Source organism: Micropterus dolomieu, linkage group LG10, assembly GCF_021292245.1.
Source record: "Micropterus dolomieu isolate WLL.071019.BEF.003 ecotype Adirondacks linkage group LG10, ASM2129224v1, whole genome shotgun sequence".
Classification (NCBI taxonomy): Eukaryota; Metazoa; Chordata; class Actinopteri; order Centrarchiformes; family Centrarchidae; genus Micropterus; species Micropterus dolomieu.
Window position 1 is genome coordinate 9391171 of NC_060159.1, and position 27475 is coordinate 9418645.

The following is a 27475-nucleotide window of genomic DNA, read 5'->3' on the forward strand; positions in this document are numbered from 1 at the left end:
CTAAAGACAAAAAGGACTGGACTGCTGCTGAGTGGTCCAAAGTTATGTTCTCTGATGAAAGTAAATTTTGCATTTCCTTTGGAAATCAAGGTCCCATAGTCTGGGGGATGAGAGGAGAGGCACAGAATCCACGTTGCTTGAAGTCCAGTGTAAAGTTTCCACAGTCAGTGATGGTTTGGGGTGCCATGTCATCTGCTGGTGTTGGTCCACTGTGTTTTCTGAGGTCCAAGGTCAACGCAGCCGTCTAGCAGGAAGTTTTAGAGCACTTCATGCTTCCTGCTGCTGATCAACTTTATGGAGATGCAGATTTCATTTTCCAACAAGACTTGGCACCTGCACACAGTGCCAAAGCTACCAGTACCTGGTTTAAGGACCATGGTATCCCTGTTCTTAATTGGCCAGCAAACTCGCCTGACCTTAACCCTATAGAAAATCTATGGGGTATTATGCCAGACCCAACAATGCAGAAGAGCTGAAGGCCACTATCAGAGCAACCTGGGCTCTCACAACACCTGAGCAGTGCCACAGACTGATCGACTCCATGCCACGCCACATTGCTGCAGTAATTCAGGCAAAAGGAGCCCCAACTAAGTATTGAGTGCTGTACATGCTCATAATTCTCAAGTTCATACTTTTCAGTTGGCCAACATTTCTAAAAATCCTTTTTTTGTATTGGTCTTAAGTAATATTCTAATTTTCGGAGATACTGAATTTGTTGTCAGTTTTAATCATCACAATTAAATGAAATAAACATTTGAAATATATCAGTCTGTGTGTAATTAATGAATATAATATCCAAGTTTCATTTTTTGAATGGAATTACTGAAATAAATCAACTTTTTGATGATATTCTAATCATATGACCAGCACCTGTAAATTCATATAGACAGAGAAAGCAGGAGTTTGGATGAAAGCAGAGGAGAAAGAAAAGGATAAAGAACAAGAGAGTCACAAAGATGCAAGAAAGGTGGGCGACTACACAAAAAATGATAATGATTTGTCCCCAGTTTGATGCCCTCTGTCCATTCACACTTTACCTTCATTGGTGCCAGCTGGATGGGGGTGATGTAGGAGGGGTCCACCATGGGCTTGGGGCGGTTGGCAGTGTCTGCCAGGAGGCTCTGCCATTGCTGCGGCAGCCCGGTGAACTTCTGCTCCCGCGGGTCGAAGCCCGTGTGGACCCGGTGCTCAAAGTTAGATGGAGCTGAGATCTCCAGCCGTTTCTTCTTCTTCCCAAACATGCTGGAAAACCCTGGCAAACCTGGCAAACCACAGAAGATAGATGCAGTTAACATTTTAACTGCTGTATAGATTGATTGATGAAATCCATTACTGCACAGTCCACACTGTAATGTGGACTACAGGCTGAATCCTCTTATGTTGAAGGTCAATGCAAGTTCTTGCCTTTGAGTGCAATTTTGTTTTTCAAACTATGTTCCTTAATCTGTGCTCCACTCTAGCCTGTTCAGCACTATGACACTGAATGCATTCAATTGTATCTAACTATATATTGGAGGTGTGACACTACATCAAGTTGAGTGGATGCAGATGAGTATTATTAATCTAGTTTGCGTCACAGCATTATCATATATGCACTTTTCCTCTGAAAATACATAAGGTATGCTTTATATTCTATAAATTAGCAGGTAATGTTCAATGCCATTCAGTTGTTTGTTGAAAGTTGATGTGTCCTAAATATACCCCTAACTTATTAAGCTTTACTGTCTACCAGTGGCATAATGTCATTATACCACTGGTGGTCTAAGTTTTTTCTTTTCATCAGAAAGTGGACAAAGACTGCATTGCTTTAACACACGACCATTTTTTCTTGACATTACATTGATCAGGTTGTTAAAAGGTTGTTCCCTCCTACTCAAGTGAACGTGCAAAACTGAAAAAGCTCCACAGAACTTGTTTATCTCATGTAAAATTAAAGAATAATACGTGGACAATTGGTGTGGAGCAACACTTGAATAATATGCCAGTCAGCATCTTTCAATATTTAACCAACCATCTCACCAGCATTTCAATCCAACACTCAACCCTCCAGATAGCACACTGGGGTGCACTGTATGTAATGGTAAGGAACACTTTTGTACAACAGCAATCTACATCACCTGTAAAAGCAGGCAATAATAAGAAAGATAACTGAATTGATAATCACCCTGGTTATTATAAAGCAAGTATAGCAATCACTGATTTTCTTGCCATGTCTGTAAGCTGTCAGCCTGATTGGCTGCAACTACCAGTTTAAAATGGGATGTTTGGTGATGTTTCACATTGTGCTGTGCTGTTATGTACTCCGCTGCTCTGTAGCATGCTAAACTCAGCCAATGCTGCAGGATACAAACAAGGAAAGAACAAGCAAAAATGTCCAAACATACTAGAAAAAAATAGTATCCACTTTGGTTATGTAACATAAACAACAGGGAAAAAATCAACTGACTGAAGCAAAGAGAAAAAGAAAATTTATGCCAAGTTAGGATTGTGTATTTTTTATGTAAGGTTTGATAGGGATTTATATACAGTCAATCAGATGCACATCGTGCATGGCAGCTGTTCCTGCCTGTGCCGTTACTCCACCACTGAGAGGAAGTGTTTGGAAATCCCACTGTGGTATTGGTGGTTTGGGTGGATGCATGATGTCCAGTCATAGGAACAAAATGTCATGATGTTGGATGCTGCTGGTGTGGCTGTGAATGGACTCTATTGTGTTGTTCCCTTCTAGGAGGCATTGTCCTCAGACAAAAACAAAGTAACCCCCCCTAGCCCGCCCTTCTTATTTCCTCGCTCCCCCTCTGTTATGGCTTTCGCACAGATAATGTTTGCTGTGCTTGTCCACCAAACATGCATTATTTTAAATATGTGTTGTACATTGTGCACAAAACAAGCAAGAAACCTTCACAAGCAAGCTTGAGGATTTAATGTCTTGTCTGAAGTTAAAAAAAGTGTAAAGAAAATATGATACCCCTGTTGAAAAAAATGTGCATCATTTGCACTGGCTGTCATTGTACTGTAGCGAACACTGTGTAACTCTGTGCAACTGGCTGTTCTGTTCTGAAACAGAAACATAGAAATAAACAGAAAGTTTAAAATTTTTGGTCAATAGCCATGGATTTTGTTGACTGATATGAAAACTGTGTGCTACTGTAATAGCAGATTTTATCAGCTGTAGCTAGCTAGCTAGCGCAAGATAATGCTAACTTTAACAATTGGTTGGTTGAAAAATGTCCCTTCATCTCAACAGGATGTTTAATGTTCAGGAGGTTAATTTGTTTCCCTGTTTCCTGTTTTCCCTTGGCTGTGTGTATGTGTGTGTGTGTGTGTGTGTGTGGGTGTATGTGTTGGGCGTGGTACGGCTCTCTCTACCGGCTCCTCCTCTCAACCTACACACCTCCAAGCTGTGCCATGCTCACCTCAAGTCCTGGACTCACATCAGCCCACAGCTCCCCCCATTCCCCTCTCCATCACCTGGCTCCCTTCCCTCAACCTCATTCAATCCCTGGTCAATGAAGCATCTCTTATCCACTCCCTGTGTTTGTATCCGCATTTGAGTCCGCCTAGCCAATCATGAAACGTGGTTAAATTTATGATTTCATGTATGCAAGTTTGGCTGGAGTTGCAGTAAACCTCCCCAAACCAAATAAAGAGCCGGTAATAGCTGTTAATGTTAAATTCTGAAATGCTAGCATCTTGGCTACCACACAGTGGATGTTCCAGTGCTTAACAAACTTGTAACGTTAACCCTACAAAATCATATAGTTAGCTAATATGCATGTTGTCTTTGGAAGTAACACTAGGTAATTACTGTAAGGTCAATACTGTAGCTCGATGTGCTAACATTTGCAGTTCATGTTAGGGCTGATAAACACACTGTTTTTCTCTTGTATTTTTGAATTTGCAAAGACTTATAAAAGGCACCATGCTCAAAAATCTTTAGATACCGAGATGATTAGAGGCCCATGCACACCACTTCAATATGTGTTTGTGTCTACATGTGTGTGCGAATTAGTGGAAGACTTAGCAAACAGGCAATTGTTGAATAAAACATTACAAACATTAGTTGCTAAAAAAGTGTTAGTGAAGTCTGCATAGCACTGTGCTAAATCCATTTTAGTTGTGAAAACTCTTTTGACTTGCCAGTACCTCCTGAGCAGATGCAATGACAGAAGTCACTTAAGAGTTTATTTCTAAATGTAGCTTTAAACAGAGAAGGCAAAACATTTAATCATGGAAATCTGTCTCAATAATTTCCTTTGCTGCCATGCAGGAGAGACAGACAGACCAAATTAGTGGCCTCTAACAGGAAAGATGGAGAGATAGATTGATGGGAGAGCGAGATAGGCAGGGGGATGGGTGGCAATAAAAGATAAGAACTGAAGCAGAGCATGGTGGGGAGGTTAAAGAGAGATGGTGGAATGAACAGACAGAGGAAACGAGGGAAAGAGAAAGAGACAAAAAAAGTCATGGAGAGAGGAGGGAAGCTGAGAAGGCTTAAGGGTTTTGTGATGCACAGAGCAGCACAATCATAGCACAACAGATTATTATGCAGCACACTGCTGCCTTTAGAAAGCTCAATACTGGATCAAAAAGGTGTGAAGTCATAGATAGAAACTTCGTCCCACAGGCATGTTTACACAACTCTGCCTTTTATGCTGCATTCACTGTCAGCCTTGGTTTACAGTGTAAAGACTATTGAATCAGTTGTGAGTAGAAATATGTCATTTTTTTCAGCAAAAAGGCAAGGTTTAATTCAAACACACCATTTTATATTTATCATAATATATGATATAAATATTGAGATATAATTTGACAACAAGAACCACAGCAGCATATCACATTATAGCCCTGAAGGGATAAATACAGTAGCTTAGAGAAGTTTTTATGCAACTATTGTATGACCCCATTCACTAAAGTGCGTATTTAAAGCAACACATCAGTGGCCCAGTAAATTCTATGTGCTTACTACTGACAACCAATTCCATATTCATGCAAGTGAAGCTGTAATTTCTAAATGTGTTTATCCTATCCTACAGGGCAGATTGGTTTCAGTTTATTTTAGTACGCTATCAATACAACTTGCTGAGCCTTCAAAATTGCTCAACATAGCTAATGTGTCATAATGAAACACACATCCACACTGGTTTCGATTAGTTATTTAATTCTAGAGTTAAGAGTTAATACAGTTTTTTGTTTTTTATTGTGGGAGTGATCTGTGAATCATTCCTGGTGGTGCTTTCATTGGCTGAAGTGAAGGTCTGACAACAAAGCTTCACGTTTGAGTTGACACATGGCATTGCATTCATTAGCTATGATGTTTCGAAACGCAACAGGGAATGCAGTAAAAACTTGTGACAGATTTGACATTTAGTTGTATTGAATGATCTGCGATAATTATGACTTCACAGTGGAAGACAGGGCGCTTTACCGGTGGGCTGATTTGCCTTTTGGGCAGACAAAACTATCCTTTTTCTGACCAGCCCATAAAACAGGTTGATCAGTGGGCACAGTGAGGAGGATGAGGAGAGGGAGAGAAATGGAGAGAGCAGACCATGCGGTAAGCAGAAGCTAACAATAGACTGGCTGCCTAGCTCAAAAATATGTAGCCTAATACCACATTATGCAGCAACAGGTGGAAGGAGAGGTGTCCGGCCATTTCCACTGACAAGGGGAGGAGCAGTAAGAGGAGTGGGCATCTGAAAGGGAAGCCAAGCAACAGAGTGAGCAGGAGCAAAATGACTTGTTTCACTACCAGAATTTGATCCTTTCGGTCCTTTGGAAAGTCTAGAAGAGCTGCATGATTAAATCATTTAATCCCACCTCAAATTAGCCGGCTCAGGTGGCAGAAGTTTCTACCACACTTGCTCTATGGGCCACATGATGTGGAAGCTATGAAGAAGCTATGCGGAAGATCCGGGTAATTTTCTACTATGGAAATCGAAATTTTTGGCTTCATGTGCCACTGAGCAAGGTTCATAGGAATAAACGGGGCCCCAACACTGTATGCAGTGTCTCTTTATACATCCAGTCAGTCAACACCAAGTAGCATAGCATAAGGTATTTGTTTGTTTTTGTAGTCTAGCATAGTTCCCTAATGCTGTCGCAACTTCAGCTGACTATTCTAACGTTAACTAGCTAACGTTAGTATGATTAGCAAATGAGTATTACAACAACAAACACAAAATTTAAACAATTTCACAAAATATCCATCCATCCATCCATCAACCGCTTAGCCTGCGTACAGGGTCGCGGGGGGGCTGGAGCCAATCCCAGCTGACAGGTCGCCAGTCCATCGCAGGGCCACACATAGACAGACAACCACTCACACTCACATCCACACCTAAGGACAATTTCAGAGACAATTAACCTAGCCTGCATGTCTTTGGATGGTGGGAGGAAACCGTAGCACCCAGAGAGAACCCATGCGGACACAGGGAGAACATGCAAACTCCATACAGAAAGGCCGGGGCAACCGGGGTTTGAATCCACGACCTTCTTGCTGTGAGGCGACAGTGGCAACCACTGCAACATCGCGCCGCCCCAATTTCTCAAAATATTACAAAATCTAAAATATGGCTGCATGCTTTGGGAAGTCACTGGCTCTAATGTATGGTGTAAGCGGATAGTAGTTATTTGCAGTGGTGGGTAGAGTACTGAAATACTTTACGAATGTACAATTACTCCCATAAAAAAATACTCAAGTAAAAATGAACATTTCACTTACATGTTTTTACATGTTTTAATATTGTTTAGTGTATGCAGGCCAGAGATCTTCACGAGTCATTTTATGCCAAGTCTCAAGTCTCTCTCTGGAATAATGAGTGTTACATCCGCAATGTAGACTAAGTCATAGACTTATATGCTTTAAAAATGCCATTAATGGAATGTTTAAGTATTTATGAAAGGGCGATGCAGGCTGCTTTCCAACACAGCCACCAGTGACATAGTGTATAGTTACTGGATTTGGGTTACATACAGAACAACCAAGTCTTAAATTTAAAAGGTACCTGCCTGATTTTACAAATTTTTCACTCTGCCCAGCTCATTAATATCTAGCAAAAGCGCACTGGATAAAGCTCTCCTGTGTAATACAGTAATGACGGTATGAATGGTACCGAAGTTTAAAGTAGATTACTAGCCCAAAAAAAATACTTAAAAAGGGAAGGTGAAAACTTACCGTTCCTAAAAAAAACCAAAAAACTTTTTTACTCATTTGTGTTATTTGTAACAAGTTATTACCCACTCCTGTCTTAAGCATTCAAAACCACTGGTTCGGTCCTTTAACTAACACAAACTAGTGGAAACGTCGTTTAAAAGAGAGGTAAAGAAACATACGACTGCTCTGTCTGTCTCCTGATCCATCACATGGTCTGATTCACAAAAAACGCATGACTTAAATACTCTCCACAGGTTTCCCTTAGATAACCAGTAAAAACAAACAATTGCGAGCCCTCATCTTTTCCATTTTGTGCTGAGCTACAACTCTTTTAATCAATGCAGACACGTCAGCCACCCTTTCCATTTTTGGCTGATGTCTACTTAAACCTCCACATTGACCAAAGGTTTCTGACCTTGTTATTATTTTCAGAGCATGTACACAACATGGTTTCTGCAAGATAAAACACTGACATGCAGGCATTATTCTGACAAGAAATAATATTCCCAAAATAAAGTCAATAAAGACAATGCCATGGATGAAGCTGAAAAACTGCTCCTGGGAGAAGAACGGTCTGACAGAAGGCAATGCTCAAATATTTTGTAAATATCGACTACAAAGTTGCCTTCTGCAGTCACTGCAGTGAAACACATAGTGATTAAATAGGGCTTGATCGCAGTCTTGCACTGAATCATCAGCTGACACATGCAGCAGCTGAAGCCCTTGTTGCCTTAGAGCAATGTACAAACAAAAACAAAACACATCCCATAATGCCACATCCAACAAAGAGCCTGATCTGAAGTGTAGAGGAAAGGATAATCAGACTTGGTCTAAAACAGTCTACCTGTATGCATGTGTAGCTGAGCTCCAACCAGGCTAGCCTTTACAAAACCAAAACACAAGAGCAAAAGTTAGCATTAGCATGCCCAGCTAACTAGCTAATTAATTACAGTAGCAATCTTGTGTTATTTCCAAATGCAAGCAGCGCGTCATTAGCTAACTACATTATGTTGTGGGGTTACAGGTTGAGTGAAATTGAAAAATTGCTGCATATTTTTTTGTGGTAAATCTGCCACCATTATCACTGCAACCAGCTTTGTGTAGTGCTGGAATGGAAAGCTTGAAGAAGAAGAAGAAGAAGATATACTTTATTAATAAAAAACTCAATGTTTTCACTCTGTTGTTAATTCTTAGTATTTTACACACAGGTCTGAAATGCACACACATGCACAAACAGGACCTATAGGGACAACACATGGAGAAATGTCAGAGCGAGGGGGCTGTCACTTGGTGCGGCGCCGCGAGCGGTTGGGGGCTTCCTTTGGCAGTGCCCAGGAGGTGAACTGGCACCTCTCCAACTACCAGCTCACACTCTGTTTCTTTGGCCCGAGCTGGACTCGTACCACGACCCTCCAGTTTCCAGCCTTACGGATTGAGCTACTGCCGTCCCATGGCAAAAGTAACTAAGGAAGGCAGGGTTTACTGAACAGTAAATTGGGTTGCGCTCAACAAAAGAGATATTTTTATATCAATCTTTCATTCTAGACAGACAAAAATGTTTTTGGGACACCATCTTTCACCCTCTCTGTGGTCTGTAAGCAGCTATAGTGAAGATAGAAACCCCTGACCTAGATGGTGCGCCTTGGGAATGAGATTATTAAAGACTAGTAGGGCTTAAGTCGTCTAGGCCAAGCTCAACTGCTAAGAGACACAACAACACATGCACCCTCACACATACACACCACTGAATGCATGTAAGACAACATTCACACAGTCCAAACTTACTCCTGCAGAGCTTTTAGCAGCTGCTCTCTTACAACAGACGAAACAGGTTTTGGACTGAGATGTACTTGAAGCGTAGAGGCGTCTGGGAATTGCCTCGATGCAGAGGCCAGAGGAACTAGTTACTGCACAACTTCTCCTGGCTGCCACATAAGCACCTCTTAAGCTGTAATTTATGGGCAGATTGTAAAGCACTCTGTGAAGTTTCAGAATAATGCCTGCAAGGTTATTCTGCCAAAGAGTAACAATGTCAGGTCACTCTGATGAGAAATTGCACCTAGTAGTATATGCAGACATTATGAACTCCATTAATCTAGCTGTGTAAGACTGTGACTGTGAGCTGAGTGACGCTTCAATAACAAAAAATGCATATTGTTCTGCCACATGAATGCATGCCCTTTAAATGTGTGACAGCAATATATGTTGATGTTATTGTCACATTTAGTGTGCTGTTACAAGATGACTATTACATAACGACATGTAAACATCCACAAGCCATGGGTTAAACATACTCTGCACATAAAACAGCAAGCTGCTCAGCCACACATAGATTTATAAGAGCATACACACATATTTACTTAAAGGGGCTACTAGTCCCAGGGCACAGATCCTGACTCCCAGGCTGATTTGTCTCCAAACCATCTGTCACCATCTGAGCCTCCACAGGCATTTCCCCTTTTGTACAACAACACCTCAACACACACTTTCACTGGAACCTGCCTCACGCCAAAAGCAAAACAGGCACTCTGTGCATGTGTTGGTGTTTGCATATATACTGTGTCTATTTTTGGTTCTTAAGCTCTGCGGCAGCATGATGTATTGATGTGTTTTCCAAACACCACATTAAGTTTATATCCCTTAGATTGTAATTTACAAGCATAAAGTGGTATTAAGATGCAGAGCACTCACTCATGCACAAATATGCAAATACTTTTCATACATAATTTAAAATGCAACATGAAAAGGACACAAGTTCCTTCTGATAAACAAGTGGAGGGAGGGGCAATGAGAGGGGCAATTCTCTGCTTTATTTGCCACTGCAGGCAAGAGGAGGAGTTCCTAATTTAATTAAAAGGTTAAATGCTTCAAAACTGAAGGCCACATTTTTCTTTAAGGTATTGTCCTTTTCCCAGTGTTCTTAAATGCAGCTTGTCTTAGTTTGAGTGACAGACAAAATGTGTTCTCATGCGTCCTCATCAATAATGTCTTGGTTCTGTTGTCCTCCACTCTATTGTTCTGCCCTGCTTTGTTGTATGATGTTCAATTCTGTACCATTTGCATTCACTCTCTCCAGACCTGGTTCATCAGATGATTTAATTGACATACGCATGTCTGTGTAAAAACCAGTTTACACAGACATGCGTTTCACCTTCCCCATAGATGTATTTGAAAGCAGTGAACAACTTCGCTTTTTATCATTTGAGCAGTGTTTACAACACGCTGAGAAGTTTATAACATCCCTCGTTCAAATCATGTTTAAAGACTTGGGCTGATCAGGTAGCTGCAGCATGTTAAATTGTAGCTCTGGTGATGAATATATCTCATCCTAGTACTACATTTTTCAATTTCAACCCATATGTAAACTCACTAAATCGCTGCTCTTACCTGGCAAAAAACTGATGGTTTCTTTCTTTCGTTCTGGATAAGCCATGGTGAAACAGCTCCGGACAATCAGAGTCTCCTCAGATGTTGCGCTTTGATGTTAAATTGCACACCTGATAAATCCATTATGCACCCCAATTTTCTTTCAACAAAACATGAAACAGCGAGTGCCCTGCCCAGACCATGATTAGCCAATAATTCCCTGGAGGAGCGACACTTCAGTGAAGTTATTGAATTGACAAATCAGGTCAGATCCAGGACCCTCTGCAGCCCCAGGGAGCTGCTACTACTACTGCTAGCTTGCTGCTGCTATGACTCTCCCTGCCTGCACACTCTGATAACTCCCGACGTGAAAGGCAGAGGGCACGAAAAAGTGCCTACGCCAGCAGCCTGGGCCAAAGCACGGCCAGGCAGCTTAAGCCCGGACCCATCCCATTTCACTTTCATTGTTTGTCCAACTGGGTTTGACCAGTCGCATCCCAAACTGAGCACCCTCTGACCTTCAATGTCCTCCTCCCACTTGACGGCTACCAGTACCACAAAAACAACATTCAGTGTAAGTGTCCTTGCTATTCCCACAATCCACAAGGATGGTGTTTGTGCCCTGGCTGTCATGTCAAACACACACACATACACACAGACAAAAAAAACGTCTCCCACTGATGCCAGCATGTGTGGATATCAACTTTGGTGTCAAGTGTTGCACCACCAGGCGCCCTATCACTGCCTCTTTCACAGAGAGGAAGACAGATAGTGTGACGGAGGAGATAAGATGGAAGAAAGAGAAACAACAGCTGGTCCAGTCAGCAGCTGTGGCAGAGTCTGGACATTTGCCGATGCTAAGGGGACATTCAGTGGTGGCAGCCAGGGACGGGCCCTGAGCTAAGGGCAAACACACACTCACACAAGCAGTGCTAGGCTGTGAGGATTTCATTGGGCGTATTTTTCCTCACAGAGAGAGAGAGAGAGAAGGAGAGAGAGAAAGAGCGTGCGTAGGTAAGTGCATGGGAAATTACACGGTGCACCTCTGCAAGGCTGCAGGCCAAGTTACAATAAAGCAAATTAATAAAACATGTTTATTTTGAGAGACACTTTCTCAGACTTCAGTCTTCTAATGATGTCACCTATGTTTTGACAAGAAGTAGAACATCTTACCTTCTTTCTAGCCAATCAGTTTGAGTATTGTGATTAAATAGTCGAAAAAGGTAGTTAGACCTTTTAGGGCACAAATAACAGCAAAGAGCTGACATAGCTGTACATTTTTCTGCTTTTCTGAATAAAACCTGACTGCAGGGAAGAGTTTGCTTTTTGTGCAGAAACAGGTTCATAGTTTATGAAGCTCTTACATGGTCTAATTTATCAGCTCATATCGTACCAAACATTTAGTGGCAAACTAAAACACACATAGGATATAATGATGAACTTGAAGGCCACAGAACTTCCTGTGAGTTACAAATATGTGGATACAGTATATATTATCAAATCAAAAGCTAATTTTTTCAAATTAGCTGAGCTTGACTTTTTCCACGTATCGCCATGTACCAGCAGAAGTGGTTAAGGTTGGGAATCAAATATGTTTGAAAATATGTTTAAATGTTGAAAAAGTGGTGCACCCTGTCTCTTTTTTTCAATATTTAAAGGATAATTTCTGTATTTTTAAACTTGGATCCTATTTTTACATATTTTGGTGTCGAAATGACTAGTAGGTACAACAAGCTGTGTGAGCACTGGCGTTTCCTGTAACAACTTGCCTCTCACAAGAATTCAGAGCAAAAACGGTCAGTGAATGACACTTCTGTTTCTTGTTAAAAAACAAAGGGTGTCACCGGGAGTCACTCGTAGGGATCCTTTCCATGATGTTGTCAGACACCTCTACAAACACACAATTGCCCCAAAGGAATATGTTGCAGCCGGTGCCGGCTGAAGCCATTTACTGCACGGATTCCAAAACGTTTTGTACCTACTAGACATTTCAACACCAAAATATGTGAAAATAGGGCCCTGGTTAAAAAGAAACTTACCCTTTAACCAAGACCATGATTTTTCCCTAACCTTAACCAAGTGCTTTGAGTTGGCTAAAAATAAAACCAAATTAAAAATATATATATATAAATAAAAAATATTAGTCACTGTATGTCTACTGCGGTTTGTGTTGTTTTCTGTTTTATTTTGTTAAACCCTTTCTCTTGTGTTTGTGCTTAAATCACTTCCTGTATCTGTGTTTTCTCATTCTCTGAATTTGACTGTGTTTTTGTCTTGTCATTTATTCATTCATTCTGTCCTTCCTGTTTTACTTCCTAATTCTCCTCTTCACTCATTTCTGGTGACTTCCCTTCCTCCTCTTGTGTTACTCATTCCTGATTGTTTCTACCTTTTCCACCTTAGCTGTTGGGGTTCATCTATGCTGTCGAGTGCTCCTGTTCTTTCTCCTGTACTTGGAGTTTTTGTTGATGTTTGGATTTATTTTTGGTTTCCAGACTTTGGATATTTGCCTGCACCTGCTTGTTTTGAACTACTTACTCGTTTTTTGGACTCTTGCCTGCCGTCACCTGCTGTCACACCATGTAAGCCTGTTCAACTTTCTGTTGTTTCTTAATAAACACTACAAACTGTATCTGCTCCATCTAGGGTCTGCATTCTGCGTTCGATCCCATTTCCCACTGTCTGTACTCTGCAAAACATGGCAGCTAGTTGCAAGGAGTAGGTATTATAGGGAAAACAAATGAAATACATATCAATTTATGGTTTCTCTTTACTGATAAGAAATGTAACATTTCATACAAAATGCATTTGCTATTTCAGACTATTCTAATGAGAACATCAATTTTAGGGATGCAGGGTTTGCATCAGTTTCCAATCATGAAGTAATAGGCATTGATGATAATACTAACCATACATTGGGTTACATGTCAACAGTGATCAACGATATCATTAACACAAATGCGTGCATAACCAGTGGTGGTATTTAGAGCCTGGTACGAACCGCTGGAAAACCGATCTATTTATGACAATAGTTTGACACAAATATAGCATATAAAACTAATCCTGATGAGTCGATAAATTAGCAAATGAAGGTTACACAAGAAAACATAGTCAGACTGGCAATCAGGAGCACCGGGATGCTCTGTGGGCTGCTTGAGCAGCCGAAACAAGAATTATCATTAACCCTTAAGATAAATAAATTTTTTTAAAATTTAAAATCATACTTGTACTTGCTGTTCTGGCATTTGGCCTTTGTGCCCTCAAGCCAAGTGGCCTCGCCCCTAAAATGGTACAATTCAAAGCTTCCCTGCAACTAACAATTATCTTCATTATCGATTAATCGCTTGGTCTATAAAACATCAGAAAACAATGAAAAATGCCCCAAATCCTAGAGCCCAGGCTGACATCTTCAACTGCTTAATTTTGTCTGACCAAAAGTCCAAAAATATTACATTTTCAGTCATTTAAGACTGAGAAAAGCAGTACATTCTCACATTGAGAACCTTGAACCACTGAATTCATTATTGCTTGATAAATGACTTGATGATGACTCACTTGATTATTTCTCATGATTTTTCAGAATAATTGCACATAATTTCATGACGATCGACTAATCATTACAGCTCTAAAATAGTGTCAAATCTTGATGCATATTTGGATGCTCCCTGTGGCTGACCTACTGTATCTTATGGAAGTTTTGATATCAGCCCTCTTGCCCACAAAGCTACTTGATGGTTTGACTGTTTGATGGTTAAAAGATGTGAGCGACAGACACACTCCTCCACAAGTACTACTGGATATAAATACACATGCCACCTTCAAGGGTCTTATCCAGGCAGCCAGTCTCTCTCTCTCTGTTTCTGCCAAACACAAACACACATGCAGAGGGGTAATGTAAGTGCTCTGGAGGTGGGGAGCTGCAGGGACAGCTGCAGACTAAATAGAGAAAGAGACAACTACAATTATGGCAGTTGAGGCTGATTTGGCTATGCTAAGTACCGAACTCTTTAAATGCATCAGCGCAGCACCCTGCACATGGCTAATGGGTGGCTACATCACAACTGTCACAAGATGGATGCTTGTTAGTGAGATAAATGATTATTCCTGCAAAGTATTTTAGCGCAAAGTACAGGCTGTTATTCTTTGGCGGTGTAATGTTTAGCAACATCAAAATTACTGCTAAAGACAGTCAGAGAATTTGTGAAAGATATCCAGTTCAGACACAGACTTCCAAGTTTCTCACTGATCTTTCACTATGGAGTGAAAGGATCAGCTAAAGTTGCAGCTATCTCCTCATGTGTTAAAATAATGGATGAATATAGCAGGGAAGGGCGACTCTGGGAGGTACTGAGATGTCAGGAGAGTTATCTAAATGAGATCTCTGCAGACCTGAGGACAGAAGGGTATGTGTCGCTGTCTGAGAAAGACATGTGTGCACATGTGTGACCATGTGTGTGTGTGCTGCTTTGTGTCCCGGCTTTAAAAGCACATTAAAGCACACTAAAACTAATTCTGATAGTATCTCTTCTATTCAGTGAGTTTTATGTGGATCTAAGATGAAATCGCACCAGAAGAGTCACAGTGTTTTAGTATTTCTGCCATATGAAGAACCATGCAAGGCACAGAGTAGTGGCTGGTGCTTTTCCATGCCATCTGAGAGACAAGCATTTTGTTAAATGGGCAACGTCCAATCAATGTTGTCCATCCATTTTCCCCCCATTTATTCTGGTTTTAGTTTTCTGTTAGATACTTTAGTTAGATTTGATCACTAGATTAGCCCAGACATCCTTTTCCCCAGCCACATCCTCCAGCTCCTCCTGAGGCGTTGCCAGACTATATGGTTATCCCTCCTGCATGTTCTGGGTCTGCTTCCAGTTAGTAGTGAAATACCATCACAGGCCTCCTTATCTCCTTTCAACACGAAGGAGCAGCACCCAGATATCCAAAGCTCCTAACCATTCCATTACACCCTGAACAAATATATAAACATCAGGTTTTGAATCCCTGCTTCAATGTCAGTCATCCTCCAAATCATTAATTTCCTTTAAATGTTTTACTGGAAGTGTAACTGTACAGTTGAATGCGCTCAAACTGAAAACAGTGGAAAGCACAGACCAGTTTAGAGAAGGGGTTCTCGAAGTCTGACACTGTGAGCCCCCGTCAGACAAAATTTAAACAACCATGGTCTGTATTTGTTTTTCTAAGCCAATATCTGTTTTTGGCAATTTTGGCAAATTGGCACCATTAATAGTATGCCGAATTAGCTACTAGCAGACTCAATTACTTTGATAGCCTACTGAAGAAAACTTAAAAACTTGCTGATTCTCAGGCAAGTTCTGTAATTATAAGGAGCGTTGTTTTTCTTTGATTTCTAAGCAGATTTTTATTTGCGATAGTGATAATTATATCATGGGAAAGTCCAAGTCACACTAATTTTAAAAATATGTATACCATGTCTGTGTGTTCAGATGACAGTTATGACTCCAAGAATAAGTATGATTTCTGAAGCACCTTTTAAAGCACCTTACTTGATTCCATGAGTTGTGTGCCACATCCACTGCTGCAGCTCTAACTGCTGACCATGTTGATAAGAGGACCAAATCACCGGGCCAAACTACAATATCTAACTTCCTGTTCAGGGCTCGACAATAATGGTGGCCCGATGGCCCGGGGCCAGTAAAATGTAACGTCGGGACAGTTGAACTAGCAACTCGTGCCAGTGCAAAAACATTAGTATTTAAAAAATAAATAAATAATGAAACTCAACATCCTGCAGTTGTTTGCAGCTCTTGGCGTACGCCGATGTCCAATCCAGAGTTGTAGTTACGTGACGAGAGGTTGTCAAATGTTATTTCTCTAATCTCAATCATGCGGCAACCTCTGGGTCTGAAAGTGAAACCATGCAGACGGAACTTAAAGCTGCATTCTCTCTAACGGCCAGCAGGGGGCGAGTTCCATTAGAAATAATGGTAAAATGTTGCTACTTCTCAGCTGATTTATTACCTCAGTAAACACTTTTAAATGAGTTTATAGTATATTATGGTCCTATTTAGGGGAAAATAGACGATAATGCAGCGTTTGCTTTTGGACAGGACTACCTTATGATTGACAGGTCGCTACCATGACAACCTGTTCATCAGGATAGAGGCGACTCGTGTCCGCTGCTGTGTGTACATTTTTCATAGATGGCTGTCAGCAGGAGAGCATGTCATGTTTGAGTCTGTTAGTATGTTTTGTTTTAAAAGTAAATTGTTTTGTTAATCTTTTTATTTCTTACAATTTTAACTGTGATTAGCCTACATGTTTGTTTAGTTTTTTTATATCCAGGATGTAGGCCTATTTAATAAACGATTAAACAGTAAGTTTCAAACCCACTGGCCCGGTGGGGCCAGTTGCGAAAAAGTTTAACGTTGAGCCCCACTGTTTTTTTTAGAACACTAGCATGCTCCTGTCCCTTTCAACACATCTTTCACTATCCCGCAACTTCAAGGACACCTTGCATTTTGATTTGATTTTGATATTATTGTGCTGTGGAAATAAAATGAAATATTTCTAGTTTTTTAATTAATCTGTGGAAAGATAGACAAGTCTGGACATTGTTTGACTCCTTACTCACAGATACCCACGAAGGTTCAGTCCAGTATGATTTTTACACAATTGGCTGACTTAGGAAGCATTGCCTTGTTCTGAGGTTGTCAATACTTCAAAACGATTTTAAATTTACCTATTGCCAACAATGTTTTCTACTCTTCATTAAAACATAACACAGTTAAAGAGTATGAAAGATTATGTTTTTTAATTCCACAATGATGCGTTGTTTCCCTGCAGCCCACCTCCTGGTCCTAGCCCAGATTTTGAATAGTGCGCAACACATTCCTTCAGAAAGAATTTGCAGGGTTTGGGATGTGGAATAATAACACAATCATACAACAGAAAGAATAACCTCCAAAGTGAAGTATATCCCGTCTTCACACCTGTTGTGAGAGTTGCTGTTTCTTATGGTCGTTAGTTGTTCACACAGCATATACAATAACCACACAGTATGCCTTAACCAAGATAGATAAAGCCATGTTTCCATTCTGACCAAGAGAATGTTTACACTGATAGAGAATGAAGGAATAATCATTTCTCAGTCCTGCTATCAATACCATCAAGTACGTGAAAAGAAGGATCTGCCATATGGTATTAGTTTCAGTGCACCAGGGCTTACACAAAAGTAAAATTGAGATCTAGAAAAACAAACTGGATTCACAAATGCCTGTTCGAAGGTTGTAAATGTTTGAAGGCTTTTTATTTATTTGTAAATTAATTGAATGTATACATTATTATTAATTTGTGGAATTTGTTTGTGTATTTGCAGAACAGTTTTTGCTAAATATTGCAAATTACAAATCTTTTTTTTGTATTTGTGGAAGTGTGTTTTATATTTACAGATTTGTTGATCTGTTCACACAAATGATAATGAGACAAATGGACCCACAGCCTACAGGTCCTGACCACTAAAAACTCTCTACTTCCTGCTGGACTAAAAGCACTCTCTTCTTTGAAAGCCAATTCCTTTCCACCCCATTATCTCCACAAGCATGTTAAACCCTCAACTTAATCGTTTATTATTGATAGCTCGGCAGGAAGCAATCCCTCCCGGTGTTATGGGAAAATGGTTAAAGCTGATGTGTAAAAGATGTAGGTTGAGGGTTTATGAAGTCAGTCAATGCATGGCATGGCAGCCTTTGGCTGAGCAGAGCTGCATAGCCTAAACCGTGTTTACGTGTTGTAATGTATTATTATGAATGAATGTGCTCCAGGTGAAAACTGCTGGGGCAAGAGGTGCGTTAAAGTGGACGACCCAGCATGTTTCCTTTATGTTAGTGCGTGTGCAGAAAAGGAAGTATGTATAAGTGTGTTTTACAGTTGTAGTGCCCAACGTGCTTGGCGAAAAACAATAATGAGGTCAAAAGAATTAGATTCTTATTTATACGAACAAAATGTTTAAAGTTAACCGTTCACTACGCCCCTCCTCCCTTAGTTAATGTTGCTACGCCTGTCAATCCAATCCAATCCACTTTATTTCTATAGCACATTTTACAAACACAAAGTTTCCAAAGTGCTGCACAGAAGACTCAAACATACAAAACAATTAATATAAAATTTTGTAAAAACAAGCTGCACATGTGCAGTTTAGAGATAACTTTACCACTAGAAACTCTTTATTTTTGAAACAATGACCACCTGATTTCACACAGTGGTAGATGAATGCAGGGTTCTTCTCATTTCTAGCCAGTGATAACCTGTGATTGTGTCAGCTGAAATGACTAATTATGCTAACGTTAGCTACAGGCTTAGGCACTGAGTAGATCCACGATACCCTACTAAAAGACTGAGGGCTGAAAGTCAGAATCCTTTCACCATGATCCACGTAGAACACATGGACATTTTAAAAACTAAAAACATTCTTGTATTGCAGTGTAGAGCTAATAAGTCTTGATAACTTTTTTTCACTTTTAACGTTAAGAGAGAAAAGACTACGAGGACTAACAGATGTGTTTGACAGTGCTATCTTGGATAACAAGTTCAGCTGGGGCTGCTGAAATATGAACTGATGTATCCGCTAATTACCCACAATCTGAAATAGCAGCATCCAGCTTCGTAACAGTGGGGAAATACTACACAGTAGAAATGCTATTGTAAACAGGGCCTTTCTTTTTCCAGTCCACATAATGTAGTTAGATAATGAAATATTCCTGGCCTTGGAAGTAAGGCTAGGTTTCTACTGTAGGCAGTTAGTTAGCTGGACATGTTATTGTTTGCCGATATACTTGAGAGCAGTCAAACAAACTGCTTGATCCTTAAATCCTTACTTAAATTTTTGCTGTGTGTTTTTGGTTTTTGAAAGGTTAAAAAAAGACACCAGACCGGCCTGCCACACATAGTTCGGGTTGCTGAGCTAGGATTGGAAAATGACTATAGTTCAATTGATCAGCAAGACGTGTCCCCATTCAACAGCCATTTGACAGCTTTTCTGTCTGAGACCTGGGAAACAGCAGGACAGATTCTGTGTGAGACTGGTACTCCAGGGGTCATGCCTCTGTAAAAGCTGTGGCTTATGAGCTAGATAACATGGCTCTGACAGCATATCAATCGCTCACATTTCAGCCAAGGACACCAAGAATACATAGATAATACAGCCTGGGATTTTCATCATAACTGCAGAGGACTACCAGTTTACACCACTGCTTTGAGCCATTTCTAGTATGACTATTAATCCTCAAAAAGCTACACAAATGCAGCGGAGAAGCTCCAGTGTGACCTCGTTTTAAAGACCAAAAGGTCATGTAACCATGCAGTTTGGGCAGAAAAGAAAAGATAAAGAACATGAGGAAACAGGGGAATAATGAGGAGATAATGTTCAGCAAGCAAGCGGGCGAATCAGGATATGTAGATCTTGATTTTGCAACAATGAAGAGCTCCATGTGCAGTATCTGACGTGTTACTGCTAATTACCAAATATATCAACCGTTTGATGTGAAATTGTACAATAAAATTATTTAGAACAGCTTAAGTAATTTGCAACCTTATGCTAAACAATAAAAAAATACTTCAGCAGAAAGCCATCTGTAAACACATCTGTATGTGCTCTACATAACAGCAGAACTGCAACCATGGCAACGTAAACAAATCTGGCAAGGTTGCTGTTCAGTCTCAAATTTCATAAATGAAATGGTTTCATGCTTTCTAAATTAAAAGTAATGTTGGTTGATTGTATTGCTGGTTAACTGTATTGGAAAACACACACACACACACACACACACACATACAATACAAGGGGTTATCTCAACAACACAGCCCAGAGTGACTCACAGCTCCACCATTAGCCCACACATGGGAGAGGAAAGATAAGTCTAACCTACAAACAGAGTAGTGATACTTATAAAACATTGATCAGATCACCACTACCGTCTGTGAACCAGTCATTTGCCTTTCTTTCCCTCTTCCCCCTCCATTATTCAATTCTCTCTGTATGATGCTTACATCCCATTGCTTCTTCTTCCACCCCACTTGCCTTTAGCTGCAAACAGTAGATGGAAGCTTATACCTGTTGACCTACATTACCACTGTCTTGCCAGACCTGAATAGAGTTGCTTCTATCCTATTGAGAGCTTAGTAATGTATAGGAGACGGGACACACGTTGACTGGACTATCTATGTTCATTCAAGCACATAGCCTAACTGTATCATAGTAAGCAGACTGTCAGTTTTTTTCTACTTGGTTCATTTTATAGGTTAGTATTTACGATATTAAGGTACTTTTTTGAAAAAAAAAACCCAAAACATTTTAATGTTTGCTACTGATTATCCAGACAGTAGTAGTCAAAATGCACCACTATTAACTGACCCCCAGCGAATGACATGACTAAGCACAGAGGAAAAACTGTTATAAACTGCCTATCATTAGCAGGTAAGATTAGTGCTGCAGGAGGTGAATGGATCTAGAGTGAGAGCTAGTCAGGATTACAGCGAGGAAGATGTCAAATGACAAGATGGTTTTCTTCGACATGAGTCAAAGATTCAGCCAACGAAGAGAGTAGCTATAGGTCCATATGATTTTGTAAGGTTTACACTTGACCTGATTAAAGGGTAATTGACAGTTTAGTCAGACCAGTTATCCACATGCTCTCTCACACATTTTATGCCACAATAGCTGATGTAGGGCAGCGAATATTGCTCAGCACCCTAAAAATGTTGACCTACATCTACACTGACTTTCACAAGAGGATAAACTATCTCCTGGAACTCTATGAAAACAAGGTCCAGTGCCATGCTATGAACAGAAAGTCAATACTCATTGGTTTCAGTTTGTTAAAAACAATGTTCCCCACAGGCTCTATCTGTTGTCCGACATAACTATATCAGAATAGAACAGAACTGATATTGGGTTCTGCAAGACATTTCTTCAGTGCTGGCACAGTGCAAATACAATGTAAAGATTCATGGAATTCATGGAATTCCTGGAATGGAGGTCTGTAAATGTAAAACTATGTCCACAGAGACTATAATATCTACATTACACAGATACTGTGTATGAAACATACTGTATAATATATTTCAGTGGATTTGGAGCAGCAAACAAGTACTGCAGGGGCTCTATTGATCTAACAAGCAGTAATTCAAGTTAGGCACCGGCCCAAAACAATAATACAGTCAATAAGCAGACTAACTAAGCAGCAAACAACCAGTTCCAAAAAAACACCCGATTCAGCAACACTCAATAATACACATCTGCATCACTCCTCAGTCCTCTTTCATCTTGGGAAGATAATGCTGATGTCCAATTTACTTTTGTCTTTGAAATATTCCCTTTCATTTCAGCAGTCTTGCTTTACTCTAAAAGAGATTCAGCCCTTTGTTGAATTTTCTGTTTCAGTTTGTGGAGGCACTTTAAATGAATTGGTACAGGTTGACAGTTTATTTTGTTATATAAATCTGATTTATAGAATAGAAAAACTGTAATGTGTTTGTATTAAAAATACACTTTAAAAAGTAAATGAGATTATCAACACAGAAGTCAATGGTCAACATCACCCTGAACTGACCTGCATGTACCGGATACCAAACAAATACAGACAAGACATGAAAGATACAATGACTTCAGACTGATCTATTGTGTCCCATTTTGAGCAAGTAAAACAATCAAAAGGCTCTCAGTCAATTATCTAATAAATTGAACTGATGCAATATAATTATCACTGTGGAACAAACCCTGGACTTTCTCCATTGATTGCAAGATGATTGATCCTTACAGAGACAGGCTCATTTTGTGGCTTGTGCCAACACTTGCTTCAATGATATAAAGTTCAGTACTAAAAGCTGAAACAAACTTCTGTGGATTAACAAAATCTGTTCTCTATCCAGAGTCTCTTGAGCAGGAAACAAAGCATCTTCTGGAAGATAAAACAAATGGCATACATCATTTCTCTTCTATGAAACATCTCAGTAAGGCAGTAGCAGTCGGAACTATAAATGCTGAGAATTGTAACTTTTGACTGGCCTCCTGACTACAGTCTCTTTGTCTAAATGAAATGGTAAATAAAGCCTTATATATAAAGTCTTCTCTGTCCACCAAATAGCTTCTGAGCTAATGTGGGCTGCTAGGCAGTGGTGGGCCGGGGTGTGAAAGGATGACATGCGACCAGTGGAGATGCTCTCATCAGCGAATCTCGGCTGCACAGTTTGAAGCTCAGCCACTGATTCATACCAGTCCACATGACTTCACACGCTGATCCTCACTGATAACGTGCCAGGATTAGGGCCACCGTGTGTCGATAAGTGAGTGTGTGTCTGAGTGCAGTTCTCAGGCCTAAGATCTGTGGAAAAGCCACAGATATGCACACCCCATATAGCCACTGATTCCTGTCAGTAGACCCACCAAAAAAGACAAAAATAAATCTTTCTACAAAAAATGTGACCTGTTTGTTAGACTGCTTTTGACTTTGCTTTGTTTATGTTTGCAACATACATTTTTTGTATCAAAGGGTCACAAGCCAAAGTGTAGAAACCCATGGGACTATGGACAGGAGAGAGTAGGGGCGACAACTGAAAAACTTGACTGCTGGTCAACTTTTGCAAGAAATGGCAGAATGACAAAAAGCTAAATACAAAATTATGTAGGCTGGAAACAGACATTTGAAATGCTCTAAAGCACTAATTTTGGGTAAAAAGTGTGGACAAAAGTGTCCTGTAGTAGCTCTTAACCTCTCTTAATGGTATTGAAGTGTTAAAGGAGTAAAAGCCTTCTCTGCCCTTCCCTGGTTGCTTCGGTCTATTTTTCTCTAACTACCCCTTCCTAACTCATTGTATCCCAGGAAGAAAAAGCAGGAGCAGGTAATACTGTCAGAGCCTGTTGAAATCAGATGTAGAACAAAGTAACACTAGGTGTGTTCTTAGTCTCAGCTTATGTCCCTCCATCTCTTTCTGTTCATTTGTTTTTCTTTCTGACTTTCCCTTTCCTCTAATTGTTTCACTCTCGCCTATCTTATCAGTTCATCTTAGTATTTAAAGAATAATTTGATGAAACCGTTCTGCTCTGGAGTCTCTATATCATATTTGACTACAAAGTAAATACAAATATGTGTTTTACATAGATCACAAATTAATCACATATTTCAATGTAAATGCTATAAATACATTGTAGCACATCCACAGACACTTCAAACAGATGTACTAACAAAGACAATGATTCGCATACACAAAATGACACGTAACAGGCATCATGCATGTCTATTTTTTCAAGGAAGATAGCTACTAGCAATGTACAGATTTTTCATGTCTACATCAAGTCATCTAAAGGTAAATTACTGAAGACGCCCAAAATATGAAATTTGCTTATATGATTATAGTGCCACCAAACCAACTGCCGAAAAAAAAAAATAGATCCTTAAAATCCTTGATAAGAGATCCTACAGATAATTAGGCACAGCAGGTCTATCAAGTTTTGGATTTCTCCACATTCTGGGGAAGTGTGGCTAAGCAATACTCACCATTTAACTGAGTTTGGAGGTTGGTGAATTTCATTTGGCCTTTTCTAAAACCAGAAATAAAAGAGCAAAAATGTAATGAATGGATTAAACAGTATGTTTATCTGCTCTGACACACACAGCAATCATTAGCATATCCAGCTAACTAGCTTACACCTTACAATAGTAACTGTTCCTTCATAGAAAGTGTTAATTCAAAGGTCAAGGATGACGTTATAAACAATTACAATAGTTTGTGGGGTTACAGGTTACCAATGTCATACATAAGTCCCCAGAAACATTAAAAAGTCAGCCGGAGACAGCATTTTCGATTCATGGAGCTAATGTTAGCTTAATTAGGTAGCTAGCTACAGTTGATGAACCATTCAGAAACAATGTTGTTCATTGTTTGTTTAGCAATATTTACAGTGTTAATATGTCTTTGTATAAAGGGAATATATTTAATTTTATTTTTCATAAATACTCTGATGACTTGTATGCACTTGCAAAACCCAATAAACAAAGTAAAAAAAACAACAGAAACAACATTGCTCATGAAGGTGGATAGTAATATCCCAAGCTACTGTGAACCAAGTGAATCTATTTCCTAGTACTTAGCAAGCACACGCACACGCACGCACACACACACATATATGCAGACACACTAACTCACTTCAGGGGGATTGACTGGAGCTAGCTGAGAAAGTAGCAGCCATCATTACCTTGTCTGCTTGTAAACCACGAGGGCCAGAGCAATCATCACCCTTAAACACAACGTTTCCTATTACTCTGCGCACACACACACACACACACACACACATACATGCATGGTCCATTTCTGCAGATGGATAAATTACAGGGAGGGAATTGTACAGTGGCACAGCCGTTCAAGGCAAAGGAAATGAAGAGGCTAAGCTAGAAGGATAATAGAATGATGGGGAAAAACAAAGCGAAATAATTTATAATGCATTGTAGCATACTGCATAACAACCAGGAGCCCTGCCTTTTTCCTGGAGCATTAAAAAAGAGACGAGACAGCTGCTTACACTAGCTGAAAGAGGTGAAGGACCTAGTTTCTACTGTTGGCTTTTTAGGTGAAGGATGTCATGCTATTATTAACCAGATAATGTAAAAGGAAACAACTGACCACTGATACGTTTGGACATTAAGAATGTTAATGCATGAGTGACAACACAATTGCCTAATCTACCCAAATTAATTCAAGGATTTAGAATTACATGATCCCTTTGTTAACCAATTAGAAACCTGGGCTTAACTGTTGCCATTACAGGGATCCACCATTTTGTTTGCCCTGTTGCAGTAAAACTCACAACAAACAACAGCAGCATGCACCTACCTTCTCCTCCTCCTCCTCCTCCTCCTGCTCTTCCTCCTCTTCCTGCATCTCACGGCTGACTTAGGGAGTTGTCTTCTCTTCTTCTTAAGCACACGGGGGAGTTTAAAAGAAACTCGTTCCTGGCTTAATTAGAGCTACCCTGGCAGCGCTGTGAATGTTGCACTACCAGAACCGTAAAAGGCTGCTGGATTTCCTGAAAAAACAGGCTTGCAAGCAAGCACGCAACAATCCCCCATGGAGTACATACAGCTAACAAGCCTATATGCTGCACATTTAGCCTCTCCTTACACTAATAGATAGCTACATTTAACCCAGCTACGAATTAGCAAGTCAGTCCAAACACATGACAGTGTAACTGCTGCTTCCTCTACACACCAGTTCATCAGCACACTCATGTAAATGCCATTAGATTACAAACAATAACTTTATAGGTGCATAATGTAATGCCCAATGTAAATTGTGAATAGTTGGCCAGTAATTACACAGTAACAAATTGTTCAAGATTTTATATTGGTCTTGTAGCATTGCAAACACTACACAAATAGAGAAGTATATCAATCAATCTAATGGGCACACTACATGAGCATTAGCCTGCAGCTGCTGCTCTGACAAGTTACACAGTGTTAACATGCCCTACACGTCAGAGTGGATCTCTTTTTTTATATCAGTTAAGTCTCTGCATCCCTCTTTTGTTGTAATTTCCTGCAGTTTCATGCCCAGGCATCAAAGAGAGCACAGCTGTGTCATTGGATGAATGCTTTAATCTATTCAGCCAGCGCATCTGTGTGCTCTGTCTTACGCTACGTCATTAGCTGCAGCCAAAATATGTGTGGCTGGTAAGAGTTATGTGAGAATTCACGTGAGTGCATTCAGTCATGCACACATACAGTAGGTATGAGTCTGGCTGCATATGTGCACATGTCTGTGTGTGCTCTCATGCAGGAATCAGGCTAAAAATGCAATATACACAATGACAAAGACACACAGAGAAGATGACATGAGAGGATAATGAGGGACTTCTTTATGCCCAAACTTGTGTTGGGTTCCCGCCATATCAAGACATCACTTCACAGACACTAATCTACGTGATGGTAAAGTTTCCAAGCAGTGCTAAATTTAGACCGGATTGCTGCTTTTGACTGACGAGGGATCAGAAATAACATACTACATAGTACAAAAAAGAAAAGAAGTGGAGCTCCACAGGAGATTTCTACAAGCCACAACATTTTCATCAACACTGTAAATACTGTTTCAACAGTTCTCCAGTAAAACATTGACTGTTTACAGTCACATCAGCTGACACAGGAACACATCCATCGTGTTGACCAGCATGGCAGGAATCTTGATTGCAAAACTGACTCTGGGAACTGAATGGAGACAATTTTTATAGAGCCACAAACCAAATGTTAAGATAGATTCGATTGTCTTGGCTCATATAAATCATTGTCAACTGACTGCGTCCAATCAGAAAGCCATCTATTCTGTATAATTAGCTTAGAAACAGGATGCTATTTGTCTTCTGTGATGCTGATTGAATGAATTTCAATCATTGGTAAGAACAAATGAAATTCCAAGCACTTGCTGCTCAATCGGAGAATACAGTTGTCCAGTTTAAGCTCAGTGGCTTTGATAAATTATGGTGTGATGTTTATTTAAATCAGACTTTAACATTAGTGGGCTTTAATCTCTAGACTATTCGCTAAATCCCTCCCCTGAACAGCGTTTATCCATTCATAGCCCAGCAATCATAAATCTTTTTGATTTCTCAACATGTCTAAGTGGTGTGCATGGAGCTGTAGCAAGAGCTACTTGCTGCATTTATAGAGTTAAGTAAATTGTGTCTTTTTTAACCTTTACAAAACCAAAGACAAAAGTGAAAGAGTGTGAGGAATGGATTAAACAGCATGTTTATCTGCTCCAACCAAAGCTGTAAACATTAACACATCTGGCTAACAAGCTTAAAGGAGTAAAAACTAAACTGACTACTACTTAGATTGTGGGGTTACAGGTTACATTAAAAAAAGATAATCCTGGATGCTATCAGAGTTTAGGCTAATGTTAGCGGTTCTGTCTTGCACATTATTG

The 27475-nt window shown here is 40.0% G+C and overlaps 1 protein-coding gene across 6 annotated transcripts in view; it reads right to left on the reverse strand.

The window, feature by feature from the left end:
- Positions 1-27475, reverse strand: part of pak5 (p21 protein (Cdc42/Rac)-activated kinase 5) — a 74641-nt gene that overhangs the window by 40000 nt on the left and 7166 nt on the right. For 4 of the 6 annotated variants that reach the window (XR_006826748.1, XM_046060691.1, XM_046060690.1 and 1 more), the window contains exons 2-3: positions 24058-24101; positions 1038-1261 (exon numbers count right to left, since the gene is read on the reverse strand). Coding sequence is in view for 5 of the 6 variants with exons in the window: in XM_046060691.1 (XP_045916647.1) it covers positions 1038-1261; positions 24058-24091 (258 nt within the window). In the remaining variant the exon portion in view is untranslated. The remainder of the gene's footprint in view (positions 1-1037; positions 1262-24057; positions 24102-27475) is intronic. The other 2 variants (XM_046060694.1, XM_046060693.1) reach the window with 1 other exon arrangement.